At 43.4% G+C, this 27,476-nt stretch overlaps 1 protein-coding gene across 3 annotated transcripts in view; it reads left to right on the forward strand.

Moving 5' to 3' along the window:
* Positions 1-2,011: 2,011 nt before the first annotated feature.
* CACNB2 (calcium voltage-gated channel auxiliary subunit beta 2) overlaps positions 2,012-27,476 on the forward strand; it is a 445,465-nt gene continuing 420,000 nt past the window's right edge. The window contains exons 1-2 of one of the 3 annotated variants that reach the window (XM_047755514.1): positions 2,012-2,236; positions 13,241-13,333. In XM_047755514.1, coding sequence (XP_047611470.1) covers positions 2,117-2,236; positions 13,241-13,333 — 213 coding nt within the window. In that variant the 5' untranslated portion in view covers positions 2,012-2,116. Of the gene's footprint in view, positions 2,237-2,270; positions 2,622-13,240; positions 13,334-27,476 lie in introns of those variants that run through there. The other 2 variants (XM_047755511.1, XM_047755512.1) reach the window with 2 other exon arrangements.

The raw sequence follows: 27,476 nt of genomic DNA on the forward strand, positions 1-27,476 counted from the left end.
TAAAATAGGCTGGAATTCCAAAACTTTAAAAACAATGTCTTTTTCACCTTAATATGTACATACATGCAAACATAGATACATGTGCACATGAAAAAGCACTGCTGATTGTTATAAATTCAAAAAAAAAAAAAAAAGAGCAACTCTGAGGGTTTGGGGAAGACTATGAGTCATGGCTACAAAGCAGAGGGCAGCCCCCTCACCCCTTGCTGGCCATCCACCCACTCATAGCCTAACCAATAGCCTCCCAGCTCCTCTGTCTGTTGCTTTTCAAAATGTGACTTTATTGCTATTGTTTTTGTAGTTAAGCAGTGTTTCACTGATTCTGCTTAACATGTTTCCCTCCCCCCATGCTGAGACTATTTACTTATTTATTTATTTATTTATCTTCCTGTATGGGGTTGAATTGAAATACAACACTGTATATGTTTAAGGTGTACAGCATAATGGTTTGACTTACATACATCATGACATGATTCTCACAAGGTTGGTGTATACCCATCATCTCATATAGATACAAAGTTAAAGAGAAGGAAAAAAAATTTTTTTCCGTGCGATAAGAACTCTTAGGATTTACTTTCAACAATTTTCGCATGTAACATACAGCGGTGGTAATTACATTTGTGTTGATCATGTTGTGCATGACATCCCTATAGACTTATGTATCTTAAAACTGGGAGTTTGCACTTTCGACTGCCTTCAGCCAGTCCCCCCTTCCCTCTCATAACCACAAATTTAATCTCTTGTTTTTGAACCTTCAGTAAAATTTACATAAAAAGGACAACTTGAACACCAAAAATTAGGAAAATCCGTGACATTTGGGATATGCCTAAATCTTGAACCACACCAAGATCTGTTCTCTAAGTCTGATTCAAACCAGTGGTATGGATGGGGAAGGGGCATTTAAACTAAGTACAACTATCTTTGAGAAGAACGAGGACCGTATCCCATAATAATTTAATACACCGTGACAAAATAGAAAAGGCAGCTGAAGCCTATTGCAGTACATTTCCGTGTGTATGTTTCAGTATCCAAAACTGTGTACACTCTGCTTTTACAAAACAACACTGACGCTGGGCAACCCAGTTGTACAGAGTTTGGTGGTGTAAAAGTTGTTGAAATCAGAGCTACCCTATAATACTGAAAAAAAAAGATAGTCTTATTAGCAAGAGCCGAACATGATGCTGTCAACGAAACATTATTGCTACGGCCCCTACCTACTCTCTTTCTTATCAAGAGCTCAGAGTCCTAAGGAAGTGTTGGTTTTGTCCAAAATGTGGTACTAAGACGTCTCAACTCTATAGAAAACTGAATAAGCAGTTTGCAAGGTGAAGACAAACAGGAGTTCTAGAGGCAAAAGTTCGGACTTGCAAGGGGTTGATTTGGACCCAGGAGCCCAGGCCAGCTGCGGATTCGGGTGGGACCGCCATCCGCAGGTCCTCGGCCCTCGTTCTTTTCTGGTTCCTCATTACAGCCGTCGTCCAGTGCCCTCGACGGCCGAAGGAGCTGGGAAGTCCTGGGTAGACACTTGCTCTCCCGGGCAGCCCGAGGCCTTGGTCGATTTCAGGCGGGCGTTGTTGGAACCTAGCCTCCCACATCTCCGAAGCGAGCGACGTGTTCCCGCCCCGGGCTGGTAGGGAGCGGAGCGAGTGGAGCTCAGCAGCAGGAGTAAGGAAGCCCCCCGGACGCGAGGCCTCGTTCTTGAGGCTTTGAAAACTTTCCAGCGCGCGTGCCACGGCGACGCGCGGCTGCTGCGCGGGGACCCGGCGGCCCGCGCCTCCCGCGGGGAACTTTTCAGTTTTCCGGGGGCCTGTCGCTCTCGCCCGCGGACGCGCCTCCCAACCCCAACCCCAACCCCCGCCCCACACGCGGGCCGAAGCGCCCTCCCTCCCGGCGAGGACCTGCCCCGGCGCCGGCAACTCGCGTGCCCGCCCCGCGCTCGCCCAGCCCGCGCCCCCGCCGCCCGGCTCCCCTGCGTCTCGCTTTTCAACCTGGCCCGGCCGCGCCCCGCGCGCTAAGCGCCGCGAGCCCCGGGCGGCCCCCGGAGCGGGGGGCGGGGAACGGAGGAGGGGACCCGCCGTCAGGGGCTGGCTGCTGGCTGCCGGCCGACTTTTCGCCAATGGTCCAAAGCGACATGTCCAAGTCGCCTCCCACAGCGGCGGCGGCGGTGGCGCAGGAGATCCAGATGGAGCTGCTGGAGAACGCGGCTCCCGCGGGGGCGCTCGGAGCGGCCGCACAGGTAGCAAGAGCGCCGCGCCTTCCCCTTTCTTTGTGCGCCGCCTGGGCGCCGACCTCCATCTCGCCTGGCGCCTCCTCTCCCCGGATCGCTCGCCCGGCCGCTTGCTCCGGCCTGGGTCTCCGCCGCCGCCTCCTCCTTCCCTCGCGCTTCGCCACCCACTTCTCCCCTCCCGGCGCCGGCGCCCTTGCCCCCTCCGCCTTTCCCCGGCTCTTCTCCGGCTTCCATTTTTCTCTGCTTTCCCAAAGCCAGTGGGAAGGGGCGGGGGAGACCTCCGGGGCTTCGGAAGCTGTCCCCGGGCTGCCGCGGCCGGCCCTCCTCACCCCTTCCCGGCACAGGCACATGGAGAGACATGAACCAGGCGGGCGGACTGGACCTGCTCAAGATCGTGAGTCCGGGGGGCGGGAGGGGCTCCGCTTCCGCAGCTCTGCCCCGACGCCGACCCTTCTGGACCAACTCTAAGCCCGGGTGGAAGTGGGGGGGGGGAAAGAGCGCGGTTTAGGGTTGGTGGGGGCAAGGGGCATGGGGGGGGCACTGTGCCCGCCGTGCCTCCCCCGGAGCGGTAGCGACCACGCTCCGCACCTGGGCGTTCCACCGCCCAGACGGCTCAGCTCCCCTCCTGGCCCTGCTTGGCCTGGACCCCTCGCTCGCTGAAAGAGAGCGCGAGTTGGGGACGGGAAAGTTTTTTTTTTTTTCCCCTTGCCCCTGAAATGTTAGCCCTTTCAGGGAGCTCCCGGACCACCTTCCTCTCCGATGAGTATTAGCGGTTACTGGGGAAAATTCCGGCTGGCTGCTCGTGGTGAAATAGGAGATGGCAGTTGTAGGCGTTGGACAATGATAAGGTGGCTTTTACGTAAGGCTTTGGCAGGTACAGTTTGGATTACAGACACCTCCGGTTCTCAGCGGTAAGGAGTCTCTCAACTTTTATCCTGGCAGGGAAATGACTTAGGACTCCCGTCTCTGAGCGGCTTGGCGAGCGTTGGTGAAGAGGTTAGAGTTACATCGCTTTGGAGAAATGTCTCGTTTTTGTTTAGCGATATTGGCTTGTTGATTTCAAACGTTTGCTAGATTTTAAATCCTGGGAGGATTATAGAGTTTTATATTTATGTAACGTGTATCAATATGCCATTTACATATTTGATCTCTGTGTATGCTCGAGAGTGTTAGTCATATTTACTGTAGTAATAGGGGCAGGAATGGGGCAGAATAATAAAATGTTTGGCTGCTTTGTTGTTTTGATGGGCGATGGAAATTGACTGCCTGCGATATTCTGAAACTGTAATGGTGGTTCCATCGTGAGAAGCTGTATTGAACTTTCTTTTACCCCTGGGAATTAAACGTGCAGACCTGAAACACATCATTCATCTTGATTTGAGGTGGAGGAAGAATGCAGAAAGCAGTCACTTGTATAATCAGATATTCATTTCTTTTGTAGAGAAATTCATTTCTTTTCTAGAGGTAAGACAGCTAGATTTCAGGCAGCCTTGGGCTGCTTGGCTGCAGGAACCGAGTGGGGACCTGTAACTAAAGCCTGCATTTCCATCTAGCCTCTGCCAGAGGACCTGGATTCTTACCAACACCTGTCTTGTTTGTTCTAGCCTCCTGATTCTCTCTAGGTACTCACCAGGTTAGATGAGATCGGAGAAATATACTCAGGGACCTCGGTTATTCTAGGATGAAGGTCTTGAATATGGATGGAAGAAAGGACGTCTAGATCCTCTTCTTTCTCTTTGATCTTCCTTGTTTTTTTTTGAGTTTTTATTCTTATGATAAAAATAGAGTTCCTGAATTCCTAGAGATCAAAGTTAGGGTGAACAGAAAGCATGACTGCACTCAGATATGAGATACTAATTTACTTAGTGATTTATGTAGTTAAACGTAAGTCAACAAGTATTTATGATGCAGCTGCGAGGTGGAAATGATTCAGATCCGAGAAGCTACAATTTGTGCCTTCAAAGAACTGACGTCCCAGACACTGCAAGGGGGATAAAGCGATGATGATTATGTGGCTGGAGGCTCTAAGAGAAATACTGAATATTACATGGTTGCAAGGGACTTGAGATGGTAAATATTCTATTTGGAGTAATCTGTAAGGACTTCCTGGAAGAGGTGGCATTTGAGAAGGGATTTGAAGGATGGATCGGATTTCAGCAGCTTTTCGGAGAGATAGTGGGGTGCTCTCCAGGAAGCCAAGTCACAGCAGTTACAAGTCTGATATTACACATTTATAATCCCTAGCGTGATAAGCGTGTGGAGGGGTACAGATTGGGCATAATCAAGCATTAGATCTGACGAGGCACTTCGAGGCCACATTTTTGGAACCTGCAATGTTTCGAACAACAGAGAACCTTGGAAGGGGTTCCAGGAAGGAGCTGAGTTACAGCTGATTAAGAAGAGTCACCTGGGAATGTTCTGGAAGGTAGTTGAGAGTCATGGGGAGTCCAGAGGTGGAGCTGCCAAAAGGCAGATGGGTTTAACTGTTACGGACAAGAGGTGATAAGGTCGAAACTGAAAAGAGAAAAGCTGAGAGAGAGGGCAGGACTGTGGATGGACACATTCCAGAGCCCCAGTTCATGGAAATCACAAGTGATGGGATAGATCGATGAGAGAGAGGGGGAGGAATGGGTATTATAAGCAGATAAGAGGTATAAATATTCAGCTGCCTCAGCATCCATCTCCTTGTTTTCCTTCCCTTCCAAAAATGAATGCTCTTTGCCTGGACTTGTGTTCATTTCACATCCATTACTGGAGGGAAGCATTGCCTTGTTTAGTTTATATCTAATAAATCATGGCATCACAGGACTGTGCAAATTTAGAGCATCTCTTCCATCTCTGGGCAGGCCGGGCCAGCAATAAAACTGCCTGAGAGGCAAGGCTGTCTCAGGACCATCCCTCTGTTCTGTGACACTGAGTCATAGTAGTTCTCCTGAGAAGTGGAATTTTCATCAGCAAATGGTATCTCTCAACAGGCATTGTTTTTTAAGAATCCTTTCTATTTCACCTCTGGATTATATTGCAAGTTCTGTGTGAGCAGTGTGAAAGATAACAGATTTGCAGACTGCCCATTTTGCCTTTTTTATGTCAAAAATGCTGCCTCAGGGAGTTCCCTGGTGGCCTAGTGGGTAAAGGATCCAGTGTTGTCACTGCTGTGGCACAGATTTGATCCCTAGCCCAGGAACTTCGGCATGCTGTGGGCATAGCCAAAATTATTATAGTAATAATTATATTATTATTATATTATTATAATAATAATTCTACCTGGAGTTCCCGTTATGACTCAGCAGTAATGAACCAGACTAGTATCCATGAGGATGCAGGTTTGATCCCTGGCCTCGGTCTCTGGTTAAAGGATCGATCCAGTGTTGCTGTGAGCTGTGGTGTAGGTCGCAGACACAGCTCAGATCCTGTGTTGCTCTGGCTGTGATAAAGGCCAGCAGCAGTAGCTCTGATTTGACCCCTAGCCTGGGAACTTCCATATAATAATAATGATAATAATCAATACAATAATAATGATAATAATCCTACCTAGGCTTGGGGCACCCTCCTACACGCCAACCTTTTCCCTCCAGCACACCGTCATAAACAAAATAGATCTATTTCTGACCTGGGGAGTGAGTGACAGTCTAACTGCAAGTTCTTGAAATGTCAGCAAATAGCATCACTTTTTCAGGAACCTGTTGAACAGTTTCAGGGCAAACTTGGACACAGTCTGCCCCCAAGGTCAGGGTGCTAACTGAGTGGTCTCCCTCCAAAGCTCCAAATCTGTCCTGTCCACTGTGGTAGCCACTGGGCCAGTGTGGCTTCTGGGCCCTGGAAGTGTGGCTGTTCTGAACGCAGATGTGCTCTCAGTATAAACTACCCATTTGGAAATACATAAAAATACAGATCACAAAAGTGTACAGATATCAATCAAATAAAAACACAGATCAAATGAAAATAGAAAATACAGGTTTCAGAGACTTCATATAGGATATGAAGACTATTCTATATGTCATTAATATCTTTATGCTGATTGCATGTCACAATGATAATGTTTTTGATGTATTAGGTTAGGTAAAATACATTATTCCGATTAATACGGTGTGTTGCCTTTTACCTATTTATTTTTTTTTATGGTGCACCCTTTGCATATCGAAGTTCCCAGACCAGGGATTGAACCCCAGCTGCAGCTGCGACCCATGCCGTAGCTATGGCAACACTGGATCCTTTAACCCACTGCACCAGGCCAGGTATTGAACCCAAGCCTCCACAGCGACCTGAGCTGCTGCAGTCAGATTCTTAACCCACTGAGCCCCCAAGGGAACTCTGCCTTTTGCCTTTTTAAGGTAGCTGCTAGAAAATTCTAATTACATGTGTGGCTTAGGTTTCTGTTGGCTGGCATGAACATACAGTGCTGGTGATAGTCCGGGGAGTTGAAAAGCTCTGGCTGGAGGCTGGGTGGATGCAAAGTAGATGAAAGGAACCAAGAATAGGATGGGAAGAGAGGAGGAAATGGATGAGAAGCGAGAGCAGTATCCCAGCACTTCAGGCCTCAAAGTGAGTGTAACCAGCACCTCCAGTCACACCTGGAGGTGAACAGACAGTAAGCAGAGGGCCTGTTTGTTTTGCTCCTAGCAACAGCCCTGGCTGGTTCCACCCCAGCTGAGGCTGCCAGATGCTTTTCAAGCACGTTGTCGTAATACAGGCTGCTAAGGGCAACAAGCTCCATCAGTGTAGCAAGGAGCTTTATCTCCCAAAAGCCCAGCCCTTTCCCCAGGTCAGTAGCACTTTCCAGAAACTTTCTTGGATCCGAGGTCCAATTCCGACCTTTGCAGTCTCCAAACACAGTGGCCACGGGTGCTGGGTCTTATGCTTTGGGGCAGCCTTCCCTCCTGACCCCCTCCTCGCCCCATCATTTTCCTCTTCAGCAGGACTTTGTCCTGGGGTTCAAGAGGGGGGAGTTTAAAAACGTGCCAATCAGAATTCTTGAGTCTGCTTCAAAATGCGACATCTGCTGTCTGACTCTGAGTGATGTGAGGTTTCGCTGGTCGTGTGGTTTTTATGTTCCTGTTCTTTTTGTCTTTTCCTTTCATGTGAAGACTCTCCACTTACCTGTTGGCGCTACTGAAATGTGTTGAATTAGATGGGATATAGCCAAGGACCGTTCAAGAGAAGCTCAGTAAAATACGTTAACCCTGTTGGGGTGGTGGGTTCGGGGCGTGGCCCTCTTGGATTTTGTGACTGTGGGACATGTCTCTGGCCTACCAAGAGTACATGGCACACACTGACTTTTGCAGTTACAGGGACTTCAAATTAATTAGGACAGCCCTTAAGTCCCTGCATCTGCCTTGGAGTGCTTTCCACACTTGGCCGGAGAGGGCAAGCTTGCTCCTTGGCCATCTCCCATCCTCCTTACCTTCCCTACTAGGCGTTTCTCTGCTTCCTGGCCTCATCACCCCCTTGCTTCTCTACCTGCCGGATCCCCGAATGAGCTCTATTTATGCTTCTGCTTCTTAAGAAATTAAAAAAAAAAAATTTCTTTGCCATACCTGCAGCATATGAAAAATTTCAGGCTAGGGGTCCCAGCAGAGCTGCAGCCTGTACCACAGCTTGTGGCAATGCCAGATCCTTGACCCACTGAGCGAGGCCAGGGTTTGAACCTGTGTCCTCCTTGAACACTGTGTTGGGGGTTCTTAACCCGCTGAGCCACAGTGGGAAGTCCTATGTTAGGCTGCTTCTTGATGCCTCTCTGCCAAGTGATCCATATAGAGAATTTGCTGTGTTCCACACCTTTGAGGGAGGTGATTCCCAATTACTTCGAGAAAAGGATCTAAAAGCATCGTTCACCCTAAAGTGCTGGCAAATGAGGTCATGTGATGTCTGTTTCTTCTCTGTTGCGTTTTGGCTTCATTGGCTTCAGACTGTAAGATGAGGAAACGCCCATAGTTCAAAGGCATCAATATCAATGAATACTGAGCAAAAGGGCTGGAAAGTAATATCTGGCATCAGCGTTATGCTGATGGGGAGAATTTGTAGATAGGAAAACTGTCCACATATTCATCATCCACAGAAGGGACAATATTTTTCAAGCTGCCTCCAGGGGCCAAGCCACCTTTGTGTGCAAGGCTGGGCAAAGTCTCCAGTTAACTGGCAACTCCTGTAATTGACTCCTGCTGTCTACTTTAATCGTACAGAAATTAGATTTCAATTACCTGTGAAAATGTGACCATTTATTTGCTGCTTTTAAGATTACAGTCCAATTTTATATTTTTTATTTTATTTTATTTGGCCCCCCCCCCGGGTGGGGGGACAGCATATGGACTTCCTGTGCCGGGGATCCTTTAACCTACTGTGCCAGGCCAGGGATAGAACCTGCATTCTGGCAGTGCAGAGACACCACAAGTCCCATTGCGCCACAGTGGGAACTCATTACAGTCCGATTTTAAAAGTTATTTAGACCAAAGACGAGAGTTGTTGACACCAAGCTGATATTAACATCATGAGGAACGTCGGGTATCTTTTTAAATGTCATTTATATATTTGTGGCAATTTCTTAAAGTTTTTTTTCCCCCCTAGTTTTTGAAGTCTTACTTACCTTGGTTGATGTTTTAGGAGAAGAAAAGGAATTTAAATTACATGGTTTTCATTTTTCCTACTTGCCGTAGTGACATTACTTGTTTTTATTAAGCTGTGTATAGCTAAGGTAATGAGTGGAAATTAATAACCGAGTAATTTCAGTAAGATGGACTTTATTTTATTTTATTGGCCATGCCCCCAGCATATGAATGTTCCTAGGCCAGGGATCAAACCCACACCACAGCAGTGACATGAGCTGCTGCAGTGACACTGCCAGATCCTTAGCCCACTGCACCACAAGAGAACTCCAAGATGGACTTCATTTTAAATATGCATTGTGTTAAAGGCAACTTCATTTGGTAATGGCAGTAAAAATTTTCAATATTTTTTTTAAAGTACATAAAAATGGACTACTAGCTTTACAAAAATTGCTTTACTAATTTTTCTTGACCCTGAATATTATTATAAAAATAACATTATGGTATTTAATTAACATTGAGTGGTCACTTGACAGTTAAATTTTCTTTAAACAGGAGATTATAGAAGAGAAACTACTGCTGAAATTAGCAAAATAGAATAGAGGTGTAATTAAGCATATTTATTTATTCTGGTTTTTAGTAAATATGATATGTAATGAATAAGATCTAGGAGTTCCTGCTGTGGTGCAACAGGATGGGTGGTATCTTTGGAGCGCTGGGACGCAGGTTCAATCCCCAGCCTTGCACAGTGGGTTAAGGATCCAACATAGGTTGCACCTGCAGCCTGGATCTGATCCCTGGCCTGGGAGCTACAAGGGTGGCCAAAAAGAAGAAGAAGAAAAGAACTTACTATAACACTCTTAAGTATAAACACTTGGCATCCCCAACCCACTGAGCGAGGCCAGGGATCAAACCCACATCCTCATGGATACTAGTGAGATTTGTTTTCACTGTACCACAACGGGAACTCCACATACTAGGGTTTATAACATGTGTAAACTGTGTCTTAGTACAGTGGAAGCCTGAAATAATCCGACTGCCTCGGTCGCTAAGTACACCTGAAATAATGTTTATGAACGATATTCCCAGGGGCCTGGAAACATGAATGTGACTTTCGAAATGTGTCTCATTTCTTGCAGAGCACTACAGCCTCCCCTGGGACCGGCTGTCTTAAATATTCTGTGGTTCTCACAGGGCCTGCTGGACAATGTGAACAGCCAGGAAAAAAGCTTATACTCCGGAGCAGCTGACGAGTAAAACATATTTGTTATTAAAAATTCGAAATAAATGATAAAGATAGAAATTCAGAAGAGCGCTTTCTCATGGTTCTGGAAGGATGCAGGCTAAGAGGCGGAAAGGATGATGGTCTTTGGTCTTAAAGATATTTTATGCCCCGAATGAAGAGACATAGTGTATGGAGTTGCCCTTCCCCCCCAAAGAAACATGTTAGGCCTTCAAAATGCCTTCAAGGTCATAAGTATTTTTCCATATGGAATAACGTAAATTTTTTTTTTTTTTTAATTTTAAAGAAACGTTCGGACTTTAACGTTCCTAGGCTTCGGGAGACACTTCTGTCCAAACCTTTCCATAATAATTGGAAAAGGAGGAACATTGTTGAAAGAATGTCATTTTTCAACAGTTTACGGAATACTGTTTACATAATTAAGAAGGATACGCTGTTAAGTGAGGAGAACCTTGTATTATGAAAGCCCAGCCTAGACCGTCTCTCCTTTTATGAAGCTGAGAGTTAATTAAATGCCATGGAAACACATTTGTATTATATCAATCCCTTAGATCCTTGGAAGAGAACAAACATATTTAAGACAATTTTTTTTTGCTTTAAAACTATACCACTCCTCTCCCTGATTGCAAATTCATCTAAATTCCTCCTAACACAAATGTTTATAATAGATTTCAGGCTTGCCTAAGTGCAACATATATTATGGTTTATAAGATATTTCCATTTTAATGAAAACCATATGAACGTATAAAATATAACAAAGTAGCATTTTCAAAACCCAAACACGGGGATTTTTCAAAAAAGCTAATTTGGTAAATTTTGCTCATCTTGTGAAATCTATCTAAACCTAATCCTTCTAAACATGTGTATATTTTAGGCCAGTTTTTCTCCATCCTTCCCACCCTAACGTGGGTTTCACTTTTAAAAATATTATTTTGAGGAGTTACCATTGTAGCTCAGTGGTAACTAACCCGACTAGTATCCATGAGGACGTGGATTTGATCCCTGGCCTTGCACAGAGGGTTAAGGATCCAGTGTTGCCGTGAGCCGTGGTGTAGGCCACAGACGTGGCTCGGATCCTGAGTTGCTGTGGTGGTGGTGTAGGCCAGCAGCTGAAGCTCCGACTTGACCCCTAGCCTGGGAACTTCCATATTCCAAGGGTGCAGCCCTAAAAAGACCAAAAAAAAAAAAATATATATATATATATATATTATTTTGAGCACTTACCATGTTCTCAGTCTTATATTGAAGTAAATACATTACTTCATTTAATATTAAAAACAATCCTGGGAGGTAAGTCTTAACATCCCCACTCTACGGATGAGAGGACTCGAGTTCCCTTGTAGTGCAGCTGTTAAGGATCCAGTGTTGTCACTGCAGTGGCTGGGGTTGCTGCGGTGGCATGTTTTCAGTCCCTGGCCTGGGAACTTCTACATGCTGTGGGAGTGGCAAAAAAAAAAAAAAAAAAAATGTTAAGACTGATCCTTGGCAAGGTTAAGAAATTTGCTCAAGGAGTCCCTGTTGTGGCTCAGCAAGTGAAGAACCCTATATAGTGTCCGTAAGGATGCGGGTTTGATTCCTGCCCTTGTTCAATGGGTTAAGGATCCAGGGTTGTCATGACCTATGGTGTAGGTTGCAGATGCAGCTCGGATCCCGAGTTGCTCTGGCTGTGGTGTAGGCCTGCAGCTGCAGCTCCGATTCGACCCCTAGACTGGGATTCTCTCTGTGCTCCAGGTGCTGCTGTAAAGAGGAAAAAAAAAAAAGAAAAAGATAAAAAGAAAAAAGAATTTCCTCACGGATTCCCGTTTGTGTGTATTTACCTGTAAAGCTCCGTGTTGAGCTCTTTTTCACTTATTTTTGAATGGTTCATTCTCTCATTAACTTTATCTGTGCCTAGAGTTAACCATAGATTAATGCACATTTTGTGCTTAGTTCTGCGAATGTAAGCTGTAGACACAGTAGAAAAAGCGAGTTCATTTGTGGATGTTTGCGCTTGGCCCCATCCCACTGCTGAAAAAAATTGTCTCACTTTTAACATCCTGGTCCTAAATGCTTTCTTCTTCTTCTTCTCATGGTTGTTATTATTATGACTATGATTATTCCATAAAAATCTATTTTTCTGACCTTCTCAGCCAAATAACGAAATGGCTAAAAAGCACGCTTTCCACGTCCTAGTCAAACACTACAACAGTGGGCCAGGACACTGTGCAAAGCATTTTAATTTTTGTAGAATGCACTACCGCTTCTATAGTGGTTTCACCATCTCACAGAGAAGTCTTTAGATTCCCTCCAAGGAGAGGCAGAGTTGGCCCCACGCTTCGTTCCTGGTCTGTCTAGATCTCCGGGTGTCTGTATGAAAATGATCACAAAATTCACATTGCAAAATGTTTCTCCCCACTTAAAGGACCACCCCAGTACAGGAATACCTGTGGAATTACAAATTAAAACAGGAAAAGGAGCGATAAAATGGATATTCCACACACCACTGAAAAACAATATTTCATTCTGCACTTGCCTGCCGTAGTCATGTTGGCTGAAGGGCTTTGACAGGTTACTTTCCTCTCATGGTAATTTTGCTCCAGTCCCTCCCACATATAAATTATTTTCTAATGCCTTATCTTCAGTGGCCTTTGCCTCTTGACCCTAGATTGCATAAATTGTTTTAATTCACCAGTTATGAAATGCTTTTTCTTGAAACTGCTCCTCCCTGTCAACTTTGATTTGATTTGAAATAAATATTTGTGATTCCACCAATAACTTTTAAAAAAAAGTATGTTATTAAAATATAGTTGGTTTATAGTGTTGTGTTCATGCCTGCTGTACAGCAAAATGACTGTTCCACATTCTAGATTCTTTTTCAAATTCTTCTCCATGATGGTTTATCGTGGGATATTGAGTAGAGCTCCCTGTGCACCTGGTCTCTCCATCCTGTATATGCTAGTTTGCATCTGCTAACTCCAAGCTCCCCATCTTTCCCTCTCCCCCCTCATGGCAGCCACAGGTCTGTTCTCTATGTCCGTGAGTCTGTTTTTGTCTCGTAGAGAAGTTCATTTGTGTCGTATTTTAATTCCACATACGCATGATGTCATATGGTCACCAATAACTTTTTCATAATGCTCCTATGTTGGCAGTGCATTCCCCGTCTTGATCTAGAACATTTTCTAGAACTCGGTCCAGATTCTCACGTGGGGCCTAGCAGTAATCTCATTTGTCTCTCTGTTTTCTTTTTTGCAGTCATATGGAAAAGGAGCTAGAAGGAAAAACAGATTTAAAGGATCCGATGGGAGCACTTCATCTGACACTACCTCAAATAGCTTCGTCCGTCAGGTAAGGAGCTCTTAAATTCATAGTTCGGAGACGTATAGTAAAATGAATTCAGTTTTGTTTTTGTTTTTGTTTTTTAGAGGTGGTTTTATAGCAGCATCCTCACGGTTTTTATCAGTATTATTGTTCTCTCAGCTGGAGTGAAAATTGTGCTGTTGAATGGCATCGTTAATGTATTTAAATTTTAAGTGAGATCATCTTTGTAACAGTCCCACGCATTCCTGGCAAGTTGGGGAAAGACAAGGGCACCCTTTGTTACAAAGAGTTTCTTGAGAACCGAATGAGTGACCTCCAGCAGCCATGAGGACAGGCTGGGGGGCTTTGTGTGGAAGGGGTGGGGCAGGCCTGGTTTGCCAGCTGTGAAGTTCCCTCCACCAGAGTTTTCCTCTTCCCACCCAGGGCTGGGATTGCAAAAGAGAAAATCGCCCCGGTCTTGAAATGGTCCAGGGTACGGGGGTCAAATAGCGCACGTGATACTTTGGCAGCATCATTGAAGCTGCCTCTGGACACGGTTAAGGTGTGTTCCTGCCCAGTGGTTTGGAACTACCCCCCGCTTCCAAGCACTGTTGGGGTCCCTAACATAGAAACACTCTTAGACATGGTTGCAGAAAGGACTTCAATTCCCAGAGGAAGAGCACCGGCTGCCAGCACTTTGAGGAGAATAGGTGACAGGTGGAAACTGACATGGCTTCAGGTGTAGGTGAGCAGAGATCTTCACCTGATGCTTTTCAGTGGAGGGGAAGTTGGCAGGAAGCTGCTTCCTGGGTGAAGGACCCCCCTTTGCTGGTTGGCGGCGTTTGTCCTTAAGCCTGTATCAGTGAGAGCTCACTCCCTCCCGAGGACAACGGTTGTCCGCTGGAAGAGCTGCTCCGTGTCTCTTGGAAAGAAAATCATTGTCTCCTCTGCTTTGGGGGGGTCCCGTCCCCATGCCTCTCTCCCCACTTAGCAGCAGTTCCGCCCTGACATGTTTACCTGTTGCATCTGTGGGGATTTCGTTCCTGGTTAGTGGCTGCCTCCTATGTTTTCCCAACACAAAGGATGATCCATCTCCAACCATCCGCTCCCCGCTGACAACATCAAGGGCACCAGCGGTGAGTCTGAGTCACTTGGGAACTGGAAGAACTTGGGTTCTTGTCTCTGCTAATTGGTCACTGTTTTGGTTGCTGGTTAAGAGAGCCGGTTAAGAAGGAGCAGGGATTTTATTGAGGCTAAGAAACGGGTAGAAAGAGAAAGGAAGGTGAAGGCAAGTGAGGCCCCGCCCTGGAGCAAAGTTCTGATGGCCCAAGAGGTGCAGGGACCAGGTGCCAGGGGCACTAGGGCACGTGCATGGGCCTGAAGTCGTTGTCTCGTGGGCAGGATTCGGGCATCCAGGGCTTGAGCCTACGTGAAGAGCCTGGAGAAAGAGTGTCAGCTCAGGGGAGCCTCTTCAAGGAAAGTCACCCAGGCCTTTCACAATTCAAGCATCGGTATTGATTCTGCCTCTGGGGCCAGGAGATTTTTACCTGGGGCGCTAGAATCCGCAGCTGAATGCTGGAGGGCCTGAAGCAGAAACAAATAAGCTTCTTAGGGCACAGAGAGTCTGCAGAAAAGCCACACCAAATGACAGGCGGTGGGTCGAAAAGGCAGGGAGAGAAAACCTGTGGTGTTTGTAGTGAGCGACATCTTTTGATCGAAATAGGGTATAAAGCTCATTATTGCTCACCTGAGCTCTGCAAAAAATGTCTTCATTTTTTATTTTCCACTGTACAGCATGGGGACCAAGTTATTCTTACATGTATACATTTTTTTCCCACCCTTTGTTCTGTTGCAATATAAGTATCTAGACATAGTTCTTGAAGCTACTCAGCAGGATCTCCTTGTAAATCCATTCCAAGTTGTATCCGATAAGCCCAAGCTCCCGATCCCTCCCACTCCCTCCCCCTCCCCCTTGGCAGCCACAAGTCTATTCTCCAAGTCCATGATTTTCTTTTCTGTAGAAAAGCTCATTTGTGCTGGATATTAGATTCCAGTTATAGGTGATATCATATGGTATTTGTCTTTGTCTTTCTGACTCATTTCACTCAGTATGAGAGTCTCTAGTTCCATCCATGTTGCTGTAAATGGCATTATGTCATTCTTTTTTATGGCTGAGTAGTATTCCATTGTGTATATATACCACATCTTCCGAATCCAATCATCTGTCGATGGACATTTGGGTTGTTTCCATATCTTGGCTATTGTGAATAGTGCTGCATCGCCAGGCACTCTTTTCCAGTTATCTCTTTGGCTGTGAATTCCCCTTGGGTGGAGTTTGGATAACTTGATTGGAAGGTGAAGAGGGATATAAACTGCATATAAACTGACTGGAATTTGGTTTTCCTCGTGTTAACTTCCTTTTTTTTTAATAACTTCCTTTCAACGTTGCATTCTTGGCGACATATGAGATTATGTGGTCGAAATACCATTAAAAATGCTAAAGCGCGCTATGAAACTACTTCCTATAAATTTAGGTCCACATTACCAAACGCATGTGAGCATGTAAGAAGACCCAAAACAACCCCCCCCAAACATAAATCTACTCTAAAAGTTGGTCTCCTTGAAATAAAAGCCCATCTCCGTGGATCTCAGTATGAAGAGGTGCTTGCTATGACATGGATTTGCGGTTATGATCCGGAGACATTACGAACCCTGAGGTACCAGCTTGCTTCTGACACAGAAGGAAAACCAGTGTCTTTGGCGAGAATGCTAAGTTAAACACTCTATTTTTCCTTTGGTAATTTAATCTCTGTTTTGTTACAACCACATTCATATTTTGCTACCATTTGAAAATAAGTTAAGGCTACCATGGCATAGCTAAATATTTAGTCGACTCTGGTTTCGTCAGAGAATTTGCAGGAATGCAGGGTAGGTAGGAACAATAAGTGTATGTGAGATGAAGTCATTTGAAAGCGCTCCCTTTTGAATGTTTTCTTTTTATCCTAAGTAGGTGTTTTGTTCAGTAAGTGACGTACATTAGTGCATGTTACGTGTCTGTGGCTAGGGCATATGTGTAATTGGTATTGCAAGGTGTTTGGTCTCTCTAACTGGGTGCTATTTAAAAATTATTTTGGTTAGATTTTATTGCTGCCTTTGAATTAAAAATTTCCATATAATTTTGAAACCTTCAGATATATATTTTCACTAACTGTATATATACATTTCGAAATTTTTAACTCATTCTTCTAAAAAACATTTTATGGAAGTATAGTTGATTTACAGTGCTGTGTTACTATCTTCTGTACAGCAAAGTGACTCAGTTATGTACATATATATATATTCTTTTTCATATTCTGTTCCATTATGATTTATCACAGGATATTGAATATAGTTCCCTGTGCTATATGGTAGGATCTTATTGTTTATCCATCCTGTATATAATAGTTGGCATCTGCTAACCCCAAACTCCCAATCCTTCCCTCCCCCCTTCCCCCCCTCAGCAACCACAAGGCTGTTCTCTATGTGAGTCTGCTTTTGTTTAGTAGGTATGTTGATTTGTGTCATATTTTAGATTCCACGTATAAGTGACATCATATGGTATTTGCCTTTCTCTTACTTCACTTAGTATGATAATCTCTAGGTCCATACATGTTGCTCCAAATGGCATTGTTTTATTTGTGACTGAGTAATATTCCATTACACACACACATACACACAGAGGTTGAACATGTGAAAATTTTATATAAAGAAAGAGAAACTTTTATTTTTTAGTAAGCGGGAGTATCATAGAGTTTGCTATAGATTGAACTGTGAACTCTCCTGGAATTCATGTGTTGAAGACCCACAATGTGACTGTACTTGGAGATGGGGCCTTTACAGAGGTAGTTAGGGTTAAACGAGGTCCTAAGAGTGGGGCCCTAATCTGATAGAGCCGGTACTCCTGTAAAGAAGAGTCAGCAAGGATGTATATATGCAGAAAAATAGGCCATTGAGAGGACAGAGGGAGAAGGTGTCTTGTCACAAGCCAAGGAGAGAGGTCTCACCAGGACCCAACCCTGTCAGCACCCGACCTTGGACTTCCAGCCTCCAGAGCATGAGAAAATACATTTCTGTTGTTCTGCTATAGCAGTCCTCCTAGTAGACTAATACAGATACACAAACACATACACAATTGGGCTTGATAGTAGGCCTACTTTTGTAACTTTAAAAATAAACATTCTTTGATATGCAACATATATGCTGGCAAATGCACAGATCCCAAGTGTCAGTCTGATGAGATTTCACAAAGTCAGTGTATCCCTACATACCTAACACCAGGTCAAGAAACTCATTACCAGCCCCTGAGATGCCCCCTCGACCCCTGTCCCTCTTTACTCCCTCCTTCCTCGCTAAAGGTAATCAATCGTCATCATTTCTTCTGAAATTACACCTGCTCTTGGCCTGTTTTAAGGGTTTTATATAAATGGCATCATTTTCGGTCTTTATTCTTTCACTCAACTTCATGATTTTTATATTCATCTCTGTTGGGTGTTTCAGTAACTGGTTGAGTTTCTTTGCTGAACAGCGTTGTGTTGTGTTGATTTACCCTCTCTACTGTTGCTGGACGTCGAATAGTTTCCTGGTGGGGTTATTGAGATCAATGCTGTGATGTACATTCTTGTGTCTCTCCTGGGACATGTACAGATGTGTTTTTGTTCGCATTGGAATAGAGTGGAATGCTGGGTCTTACGCTCATGTCAGGTAAATACTTACAAGACAGTTTTTCAAAGTGGTGAGCCAATTTGCACTCTCACCCACAGTGGGCAACAGTTTTCGTTGTTTCATAGCTTTGCCAACACTTGGTATTGTTGATGGTTTTTCATTTCAGTCATTCTTATGACAGTGAAGTTTAGCTCATTGTGGCATTAATATCTGGTTCCTTGATAACTAAGCTGTTTACCTGTGGCTGGATCTAGGGACTATTGCATGATATAAATGTATATTATATATAAATATATGTATTTAAATATAGTATATTAAATATAACACAATAAGTATGTTAAATATAAATATAAGGATAAACATAATGAATATAATAAAATAATGTATTTAAATATTTATATAGTATATATTTATAATACATATTTGTATATAATATATATTTATAACGCATATTTTATATATATAGTATACATTTATAAATGTATACTATAATATATTATAAAATATATATAATAGATAAAGTTAGACTCTGAAAGATCTTACATGAGATTTTACATGATCTTACGTGAGATTTTAAATTTTAAATTTTAAAATTGTGGGTCAAGCCTTCAACACATGAATTCCAGGAGAGTTCACAGTTCAATCTACAGCAAACTCTGTGATACTCTCACTTACTAAAAAATAAAAGTTTCTCTTTCTTTATATAAAATTTTCACATGTTCAACCTCTGTGTGTGTGTATGTGTGTAAATTTTAAAATATGAGAGTATTTTATTACCTATGGTAAATAGCTCATTCATCATTGTAATTAGGTCTGTGGCTATTTGATAAAAATGGTATCAACACTTGGTGGGAGGATGTTGAAATATAATGGAATACGTTAGGACATGAGGATGAAGAAAGACTCTAAGTAAAATGGGAAAAGGCATGGTTTTATTTTTTTCCCAGGCTTGGAGTTGTATCTTTCTAGCCACCATTTGTTTGTGGTGCTCTAACTAATTTTTTAAGAAGATTCGTCAGTCTTTAGACTAATAGATACATTTCAGCTTTAGGTCCTTAAGCAGGATAACAGCTACCACAAAAGAGCTTTTGTAGTCTAGATAAAGGGTCCGTTTTGTGGGTTGACCAGTAGCCCATAACCTAACCCAATGACCCATCTTTGGTTCTTCATATCATCAGCCTATTTGAAGTCAGTGATATTTCAGAGAACACGACTTCCCTCCTGAGCTTGGTTAATTACTCCCAGGGCACAGTTCCATGCTGGAGTTCAGGGGTGGGGCTGAGTCCTGATCAGTGAGGGTTGTGTTGAGGTCACTGTCCACAGGGATTATTGGCTGCGTGTGGTGGATATTAGTGGGACGTCCCATGGGCTGCTTCCCAACAGGTTGCTGTTCGTTCTCCTCTACAGAAGCTTGTTGCCAAGTCACAGCTGGGCCTATGTGGTGTCAGTTCCATGAACTTGTTTCTGGCAACTGCAAAAGGAAGAACATTAATTAGTAGGAAAGTTGGAGTTCCTGTCGTGGTTCAGGGGTAGCAAACCCGACTAGTATCCATGAGGATGTGGGTTCGATCCCTGGCCTTGCTTAGTGGGTTAAGAATCTGGCATGCCTTGAGCTGTGGTGTAGGTTGCAGAAACATGGCTCAGATCTGGCATTGCTGTGGCTATGGTATAGGCCGCTGGCTACAGCTCCGATTTGACCCCTAGCCTGGGAACTTCCATATGCCATGGGTGCGTCCCTAGAAAAGCAAAAATAAATAAATAAATGAGAGAGAGAGAGAGAGAGAGAGAGAGAGAGAGAGAGAGGAACGTTAAATGTGGTTTATCTGTTTGTTTTTAAGATCTCATGCCTTTATGTGGTGGTTAAAATGTTGCCTCTGTGCAAAATTGGTTCACTATATACTGAACTTAGAATTTCTATAATTCTCTTTTGTTTTTCTTCTTCTCTCTCTTTTTTTTTTTTTTTTTTTTCCTTTTTAAGCCCACACCTGCGGCATATGGAAGTTCCCAGACCAGGAGGGTTGAATTCGAGCTGCAGCTGCAGCCTACACCACAGCTACAGCAGCACTGCATCCAAGCATCTGTGACCTACATCACAGCTTTTAGCAATACGGGATCTTTATCCCACTGAGCGAGGCCAGGGATCCAACCCACATCCTCACAGACACCATGTCCGGTTCCTAACCTACTGAGCCACAGCAGGAACTCTTCCACAGTAAAAGTAAATTATGTACATTATGATGTTAGGAGGTTTATTCCAAACATTTTTCTTCAAGAGGCAAGTATGATAAGGGCCTGGACTCTGAATCTGGTCTAAGACAAGTCTGAATTTTGCCTCTGCTGTTTATTAGTTGGTTTTTGGACAAGTGGCTTCATCTCTGTGTACTTCTACGTCAGGAGCAGTTTATGGGAAAGAGAATCTACCGCAAAAGCTGATTGTAAGGATTTTGTGAGCTAAAACTTGTAAATTGCTTAGAACTCTACCTGCAGTCTGTAAATGCTATTTAAGAGTTTATTATTATTGCTTGTGAAATAGTATTGCCTAGTGAGTTAACACTAAAATAAGAATTAGACCATGGCAGAGGAAATAAAAATAATGGTTATTGACTGTTACCTGCATATTCTATCTGGATGTACATTTTGCAGATGAGAACATTGAGGCACCAAGAGATAAAGCCCTTTGTTTACAGATATGTGACAAGTAAGATCAGAGTCAGAATTTGAATCCAGGGGCTTGATTCCAGATCCATGCTTTCATTAGTGATAGTGCTTCACACCCTTGTAACAAAGGCTGTGCCTAAATGAAAATCAATTTCAAGTGTTTAGTTTCTGCTAAGAAAGGCTCATAGAATGATTCCTATCCTTATTTAGGATAAATGCATACCAAGTTATCTGAACTTCCTTAGAGGAAGGTGAGGGTGTAAGTTTTCTCTAGCATCATGATTAAAAGAAAACGAAACCAAACAGAAATAGCAGTAAGCATCCTTTCTTTACCTCTTTCCTCAAAACTTGCTCAGATTCCCCGTTCGTGTCACCATCTTAGCAAACTTGGTCACTCTTCTGGGTCATAAGAAGTGTAATTGCAAGAGTGTTTGTTTTTTCCTTTCTCCCACAAAAGTTGAAGAAACACACACTTTTTGGAATTGTAAAATCCTTTTTTTCCCCTTTCATTCTTTTTTTAAAAAAAAAAAAAAAACAAACTTGGAAATGAACTTACGTGTGAATCACTAGAGTGTTATGCTGGTTGGTTTTGATGTTTGACTGAGACTGATAGGGCCCATGAATTGTTCCCACTGTGACCTGGGTAAAGAGAGGCGCATATATAGCACCTGGTTTTAACATCAGAGCCCTGGAAAAGGTTTTTTTTTTTTTTGTTCATTAGGACTTGTGCTTTGTAAACAGGCACTTTAATTTTAATTTATTGAGGGGCGGCAAGTGTTAGACATGACTTATGGGCACTGTACTTAGAATTAAGGAAGATTTTTTTGTTCAAATTGTCCATGTCCTGAAAGGTACTTAGTACAGAAAGCAGTGGTTATCTTGTATTTATTAAGATAATTAAGATATCCAGGCTGTCTTTGATGGTAGTATTAAACTCTTTGTACTTCTTGGCTATGTGCAGTGGACAGATCCATCAATAAGAGAACTTCTTTTATCATCACAAGAAACCTGGAAAGGCTGTAGTTCTTCAAATCCATTGCATTTAGTGCCTGCCATAAATTTATAGTTGATGAAGATAATTAAGTTTTCATATATAATTTAGCTCTTTCCTCACAACATCACCCAAAGAAAGGATTAAAAAAAAAAAAGTCCCTGGAGTTCCTGTTGTGGCTCAGCAGTAACAAATCCAACTAGTATCCATGAGGATGTGGGTTTGATCCCTGGCCTCACACTCAGTGGTTTAAGGGTCTAGTGTTGCCATGAGCTGCGGTGTAGGTTGCAGATGTGGCTTGGATTTGGTCTTGCTGTGGCTGTGGTGTAGGCCAGCAGCTGCAGCTCCAATTCAGTCCTTAGCCTGGGAACCTCCATATGCCACAGGTGCAGCCCTAAAAAGCCAAAAAAAAAAAAAATGAAAAGAAAAAAGAAAAAATCCCCAAGGTGCATTGTCAGAGATGGAGAGGAGAATGACTAATTTTCTTCAGCACCAGAACCTACGCAGGTAAATTCATTTACTGGAAGAAAAATCCAAGGCTAGGAGTCGAAAGGCCTCCCTGGCATGGAAGGGAGAGAATGTTTGTGCTGTTCTTTTCGGGAGGTTGTGCAAGAACTGCTCACTGTATACATTCTTTGATTCTGCCAAGGTCAGGGGCAACTATGTACATCCACAAATAAGCAATGGTCATCAAAGTTAAAGCAGCTTGTGGGGCGGGAGGTGGTGAGGGCAGTGTCAGTAACTGCTTATTCAGCCCCATTTTCTCATCAACTTTCCTCCCCTCCCCCTCCTCCCCCCCCCCTTCAATTTCTTCCTTTTCTTAAAGATGTTCTTCTCCCTGGCTGTGTGTATGTACCTGTCATTATTCCTAAAATGAACAGCAAATGCTAAGGGGGTGACCATCGGGTTGCTTTATTTCAGTGACCCCACAACCTGGTAACTTTCATTCAGGGTTCCCCATCATCTGAGCTCCACTCTCTGCTGTCCCAGGCATGGGCAGGACTCACCAGCTCTTCCCACTGCTGATTTTAATAGGTCACGCTATGGTACCCACCCGTGTCCTTTGTGCAGAAAGTTGAGCTTTAGGACCTGGCCATTCTTTTTGGACTTCGCAAGCACCATCATCTTGGGGACATTCGTGGGGAGGAGCGTTGCAACCGATGTGGGCTTTTGCTCCCCAGCATATGTTGCGGTTTTAAGGAAGTCATCCTGTCACATCGAAGGGCTTCCAGGATCCCTATCAGGATGCCAACATGCAATGAATCAAATATTTCACAGAAGGTTGCACGATGCTTTCAGAACATGGTATTCTAAACACATTCCATCGTCTTCCAGGACCGTGTTCTTGGGGCTGCTTTTTTGGACCTTTTATTCGTCCAGATTGGCTTTAAATATGAATGATTAATCACAGAGACACACAGTCTATTTTTTAGTTTTGTTTTGCAAAAGACAGATTAAACTGCGATAATGATTACAGACTCCAGGCCTGCGTAGACTGATATGTTTAAGGTTGGATAAATCTTTCAGCCCTTAAATACTGGCTTGTTGCCGTGTTATGCTGTATTCGTCACAAACACAACCATAAATAATAATGCAGTAGATTTATGGCCACTGTTATTTCCTGTAAATGTCTTTTTATCTTATTAGGCATTCATTTAGATTTTGTGAATGGCAGAATCTGTTCTGAGTCTTCCCAAGAACGCTTCATAAATATATCAGTATAAAAATAGTGAGCTCCATGATCAAGTCCGTTGTTCTTTCTAGGGTATAGGCCTATATATTACTGAGGATGTTTTACTTTTTTCTTTGAGTAGACAAAAGTCCTTCAGAAAGTTTTTTTTTTTTTTTTCCAGTTAAATTTTGGGAGTTGTGTTGTGGCTCAGTGGGTTAAGGATCTGGCATTGTCACTGCTGTGGTTCTGGTTACTGCAGTGTCACAGGTTTGAGCCCTGGCCCGGGAACTTCCACGTGTTGTGGTGTGGCCAAAAAAAGAAAAAGTTAGATTTTGTACTTCAACATATAATTAGTCTCAACATGTCTTTTTGACAAACTTGTATCATTCTTATTAGATTCCACATATAAATGATCTCATGATATTTGTCTTTCTTTTACTTCCCTTAGTATGGTAATCTGTGGGTCCCTCCATGTTGCTGCAAATGACATTGTTTTGTTCTTTTTTATGGCTGAGTAATATTCGATTGTATATATGTACCACATTGTCTTTATCCATTCCTCTGTCAGGGGACGTTTAGATGGCTTCCATGTCTTGAGCTATTGCAAATAGTACTGCTATGGATGTGGGGGTGCATATATCTTTTGAATTATGGTTCTTCTCCAAATAGATACCCAGGAGTGGGATTGCTGGATCACATAGTAGTTCTATTTTTAGTTTTTAAAAGAACCTCCGTACTATTCTCCATAGTGGCTTTACCAAGTTCCATTCTCACCAAGAGTGTGGGAAGATTCCCTTTTCTCCACATTCTCTGTGGAATTTATTTTCTGTAGCCCTTTTGGTGATGGCCACTCTGGTGTGCGGTGATAACCTCATTGTGCTATTGATTTGCATTTCTCTGATAATTACTGTTGTTGAGCATCTTTTCATGTGTTTTTTGGGCCATCTGTTTTCTTTGGAGTTTAACATGTCTTTGTGAACGTAATTTTTGTGGAAGAACAAGGGCATGGTTAAATACAAAATCTTCCTCCTTTTCAGATTGTTTTCATGTATTTGGAACACCTAACCCCATACACTACGTTCGATTAAGGTCCCTCATTATTAGGGTAATTTTGAGGATTGATGCTTTTTTTTTTTTTTAATCCTTGCATATCTTTTTTCCACTGAGATAAAAATACCACTTTATGACCTGGCATCCTTTCTGCAGGTGTTTTCAGTTCTTTAAACTCAGATATGTTTCCGGCTATAATGTACTTTCCACTTACACCCCATTTCCTTCCATTAGTATTCATGTGCTGCTTGGCCTGTCCGCACAGAGTCTCCTGAACTGCCCCCGTAAATTCCTCGCAAACTTACAGGTGATCTAATAGGGAGTAATTGAAGAAAATGGGGTTCTAGTGAACAGTGATTTTACAAGAAAGTGTATGTTTCAGTTGAACCCTAAACTTGTATGGGTCATGCTGAAATGAAAATCAGTTCCTTCACCCCAGATCAACGATTCTTGTGGCTCAAATCTGCAGAGGCATCATACCCAAGAGAGTAGCCTGGTCCCACCAAGGAAGAGTTCTGTCATTCATAGTTGTAAATATGTCAGCTGCTCTTTGTTTTCTATTGCTTGGTTTCCAGAAATCGTCACACCTGATGATTATCAGATGTTCCAGAAGTTCTTTTTTTTTTTTTTTTTTTTTTTTCGGTCACACCTGTGGCATATGGAAATTCCCAGGCTAGGGGGTCACATCTCCGCTACAGCTGCTGGCCTACACCACAGCCACAGCCACCGCCACCCCAGATCTGTGCCACCTCTGCGACGTACACCACAGCTTGTGGCAACCCTGGATCCTTAACCCTGAGCGAGGCCAGGGATCAAACCCCTATCCTCACAGAGGCTATGTTGGGTCAAGAAGTCCTTTGTGAGCCTTTGGCTGATGTCTCGAAAATACTTGCGATGGTTCAGTTCAACAGGTCAGTTTTATCTTATCATTATTCCACCTCCGTGTTTATTGCAAAGACCTGAGGTGGAAAAATGGAACTGATGTCCCCACCCCAGACCTTAAGATGCTTCCTTTCACTCTTTGCTTGTTTTAGAGTTTGAGGTTAAAAGGAGGGGGAAGAAAAAACACAGGATGATGATCACAGGGGGAGGGGAGAACCTTTGTAGAGTCTTCCACTGACTCATAATTGGGAGAGAATATCAAGGTCTTCGGGAAGACTCTGTTCCCTGCCACCGTCTCACCATCTGTGTCATCATTCCTGCAAAATGGTCAAGTTTTAGAGACTTATCCTGGCTTAGGGCATCCCAGTTTCCTTCCTATTTCCTTCTGACCTTGGTGCCTGTAGAAAAGCTCCAGCTTCCATTCCTTCTTATACTTGACACCTGGTGACATCAGGGGACAGACAGCTGGACTGTCTGGACTTAGGACTCGGACACTTTGCCTAGACTCGGCTTTCTCCTCTCCATCCTTTCTGGGAGTCTGGATGGGGCGTTGTGACCTCACCCGTTCGAGTGAGGGGCTCGTTTCTCTGAGCTGGTGGTCTTCTTTGTCACGCAGGTGTGACCTTGAAGTTTATTTGCATTTAGATGTCTCACTCCCAGGGAAAGATGGGTTGACTTCCCTTTGGCCCAGCGGCTGTATCTGAAAATTGGAAAAGGGCCAGCTACTTTTTTTTTTAAGCACCCCACCCCCACCCAACCAAAGCAAGCAAGCCCACATCTCATTTGAAAGAAAAATAACGCAGACACTGTTTGCTGGAGCTCTTGTGACAAAGTACCGCAAACTGGGTGTCTTAAACAATAGGAAGGTGTTGTCTCACAGTCCTGGAGGCTAAAATCCTGAGAAGGAAGGACCTGTACCAGGCCTCTTTCCTTGGCTCGTAGGTGACTGTCTTCATGACCCCCTGGCGTTCTCTCTGTTGCGTGTCTGTCTGCAATTTGTCTGTCTACATTATGACACCAGTCATGATGGATTAGGGCCCATCCTTATGACCTCATCTGAATTTAATGACCTTTATAAAGACCCTATCTCCAAATGATGTCATATTCTGAGGTCATGGGGAAAGATGCATTTTGTGGGCAAACATATCAAATTTGAACGTACTAGTTTGATGGGGCCATAACCTAATCCAGCACAGACAGTAAGTCTGTTATAATTGGCTTCATATATAATTTGTTTGTTTCCTTATAGCTTAAGTGTTTAGCAGGATGGTAGACCTACATACACGAAAAAGCACTGACTGAAAAAGCCAGTGTATATCTGAAAGAAAGAAAAACATCTTTTACTAGACCTTAAAGGGATTAAAAAGGTGCATTTCCCTCATGTGTGTCAATAATTCACAGAGAAATGAAACAACCTAATAAACTAATCAACCTAATAAACTAATACCTTAATTATGAACCTACTTTCATTTACTTTATCATGTGAACTTCCTTTTTTTTTATGTTTTTGCTTTTTTTGCTTTTTATGTCCATACCCACGGTATATGGCATATGGAAGTTCCCAGGCTAGAGGTTGAATCAGAGCTACAGCTGCTGGACTATGCCACAGCCACACAGGATCCGAGCTTGGCTGCAACCTACACCACAGCTTGTGGCAACACCTGATCCCTGACCCACTGAGCAAGGCCAGGGATCAAACCCACATCCTCATGGGTACTAGTCGGATTCATTTCCACTGTGCCACAATGGGAACTCTTGTTTAGATTATTCCATTTTTTTGAAGTTTAAAAATCTCTGCATCAGGCCTTGATAACTTATACTTTAGGGACATGTCAGAGATTGATAAAATGTTTAAAAAGCTTGGGACTTTTAGACACATGCACCCGCGTGTTCATTGCAGCACTGTTCACAGTAGCCAAGACATAGAAATAACCTAAATGTCCATTGAACAATGATTGGATTAAGAAGATGTGGTATATATACACAATGGAATACTACTCAGCCATAAAAAAGAATGACATAATACCATTTGCAGCAACATGGATGGAACTAGAGACACTCCTAGTGAGTGAAATGAGTCAGAAAGACAAAGACAAATACCATATGATATCATTTATATCTGGATTCTAATACATGGCACGAACGAACCTTTCCACAGAAAAGAAGATCGTGGACATGAAGAACAGACTTGTGGTTGCCAAGAGGGAGAGGGAAGGAGTGGGATGGACTGGGAATTT

Source organism: Phacochoerus africanus, chromosome 12 (genome assembly GCF_016906955.1).
Source record: "Phacochoerus africanus isolate WHEZ1 chromosome 12, ROS_Pafr_v1, whole genome shotgun sequence".
In the NCBI taxonomy this organism is placed as follows: Eukaryota; Metazoa; Chordata; class Mammalia; order Artiodactyla; family Suidae; genus Phacochoerus; species Phacochoerus africanus.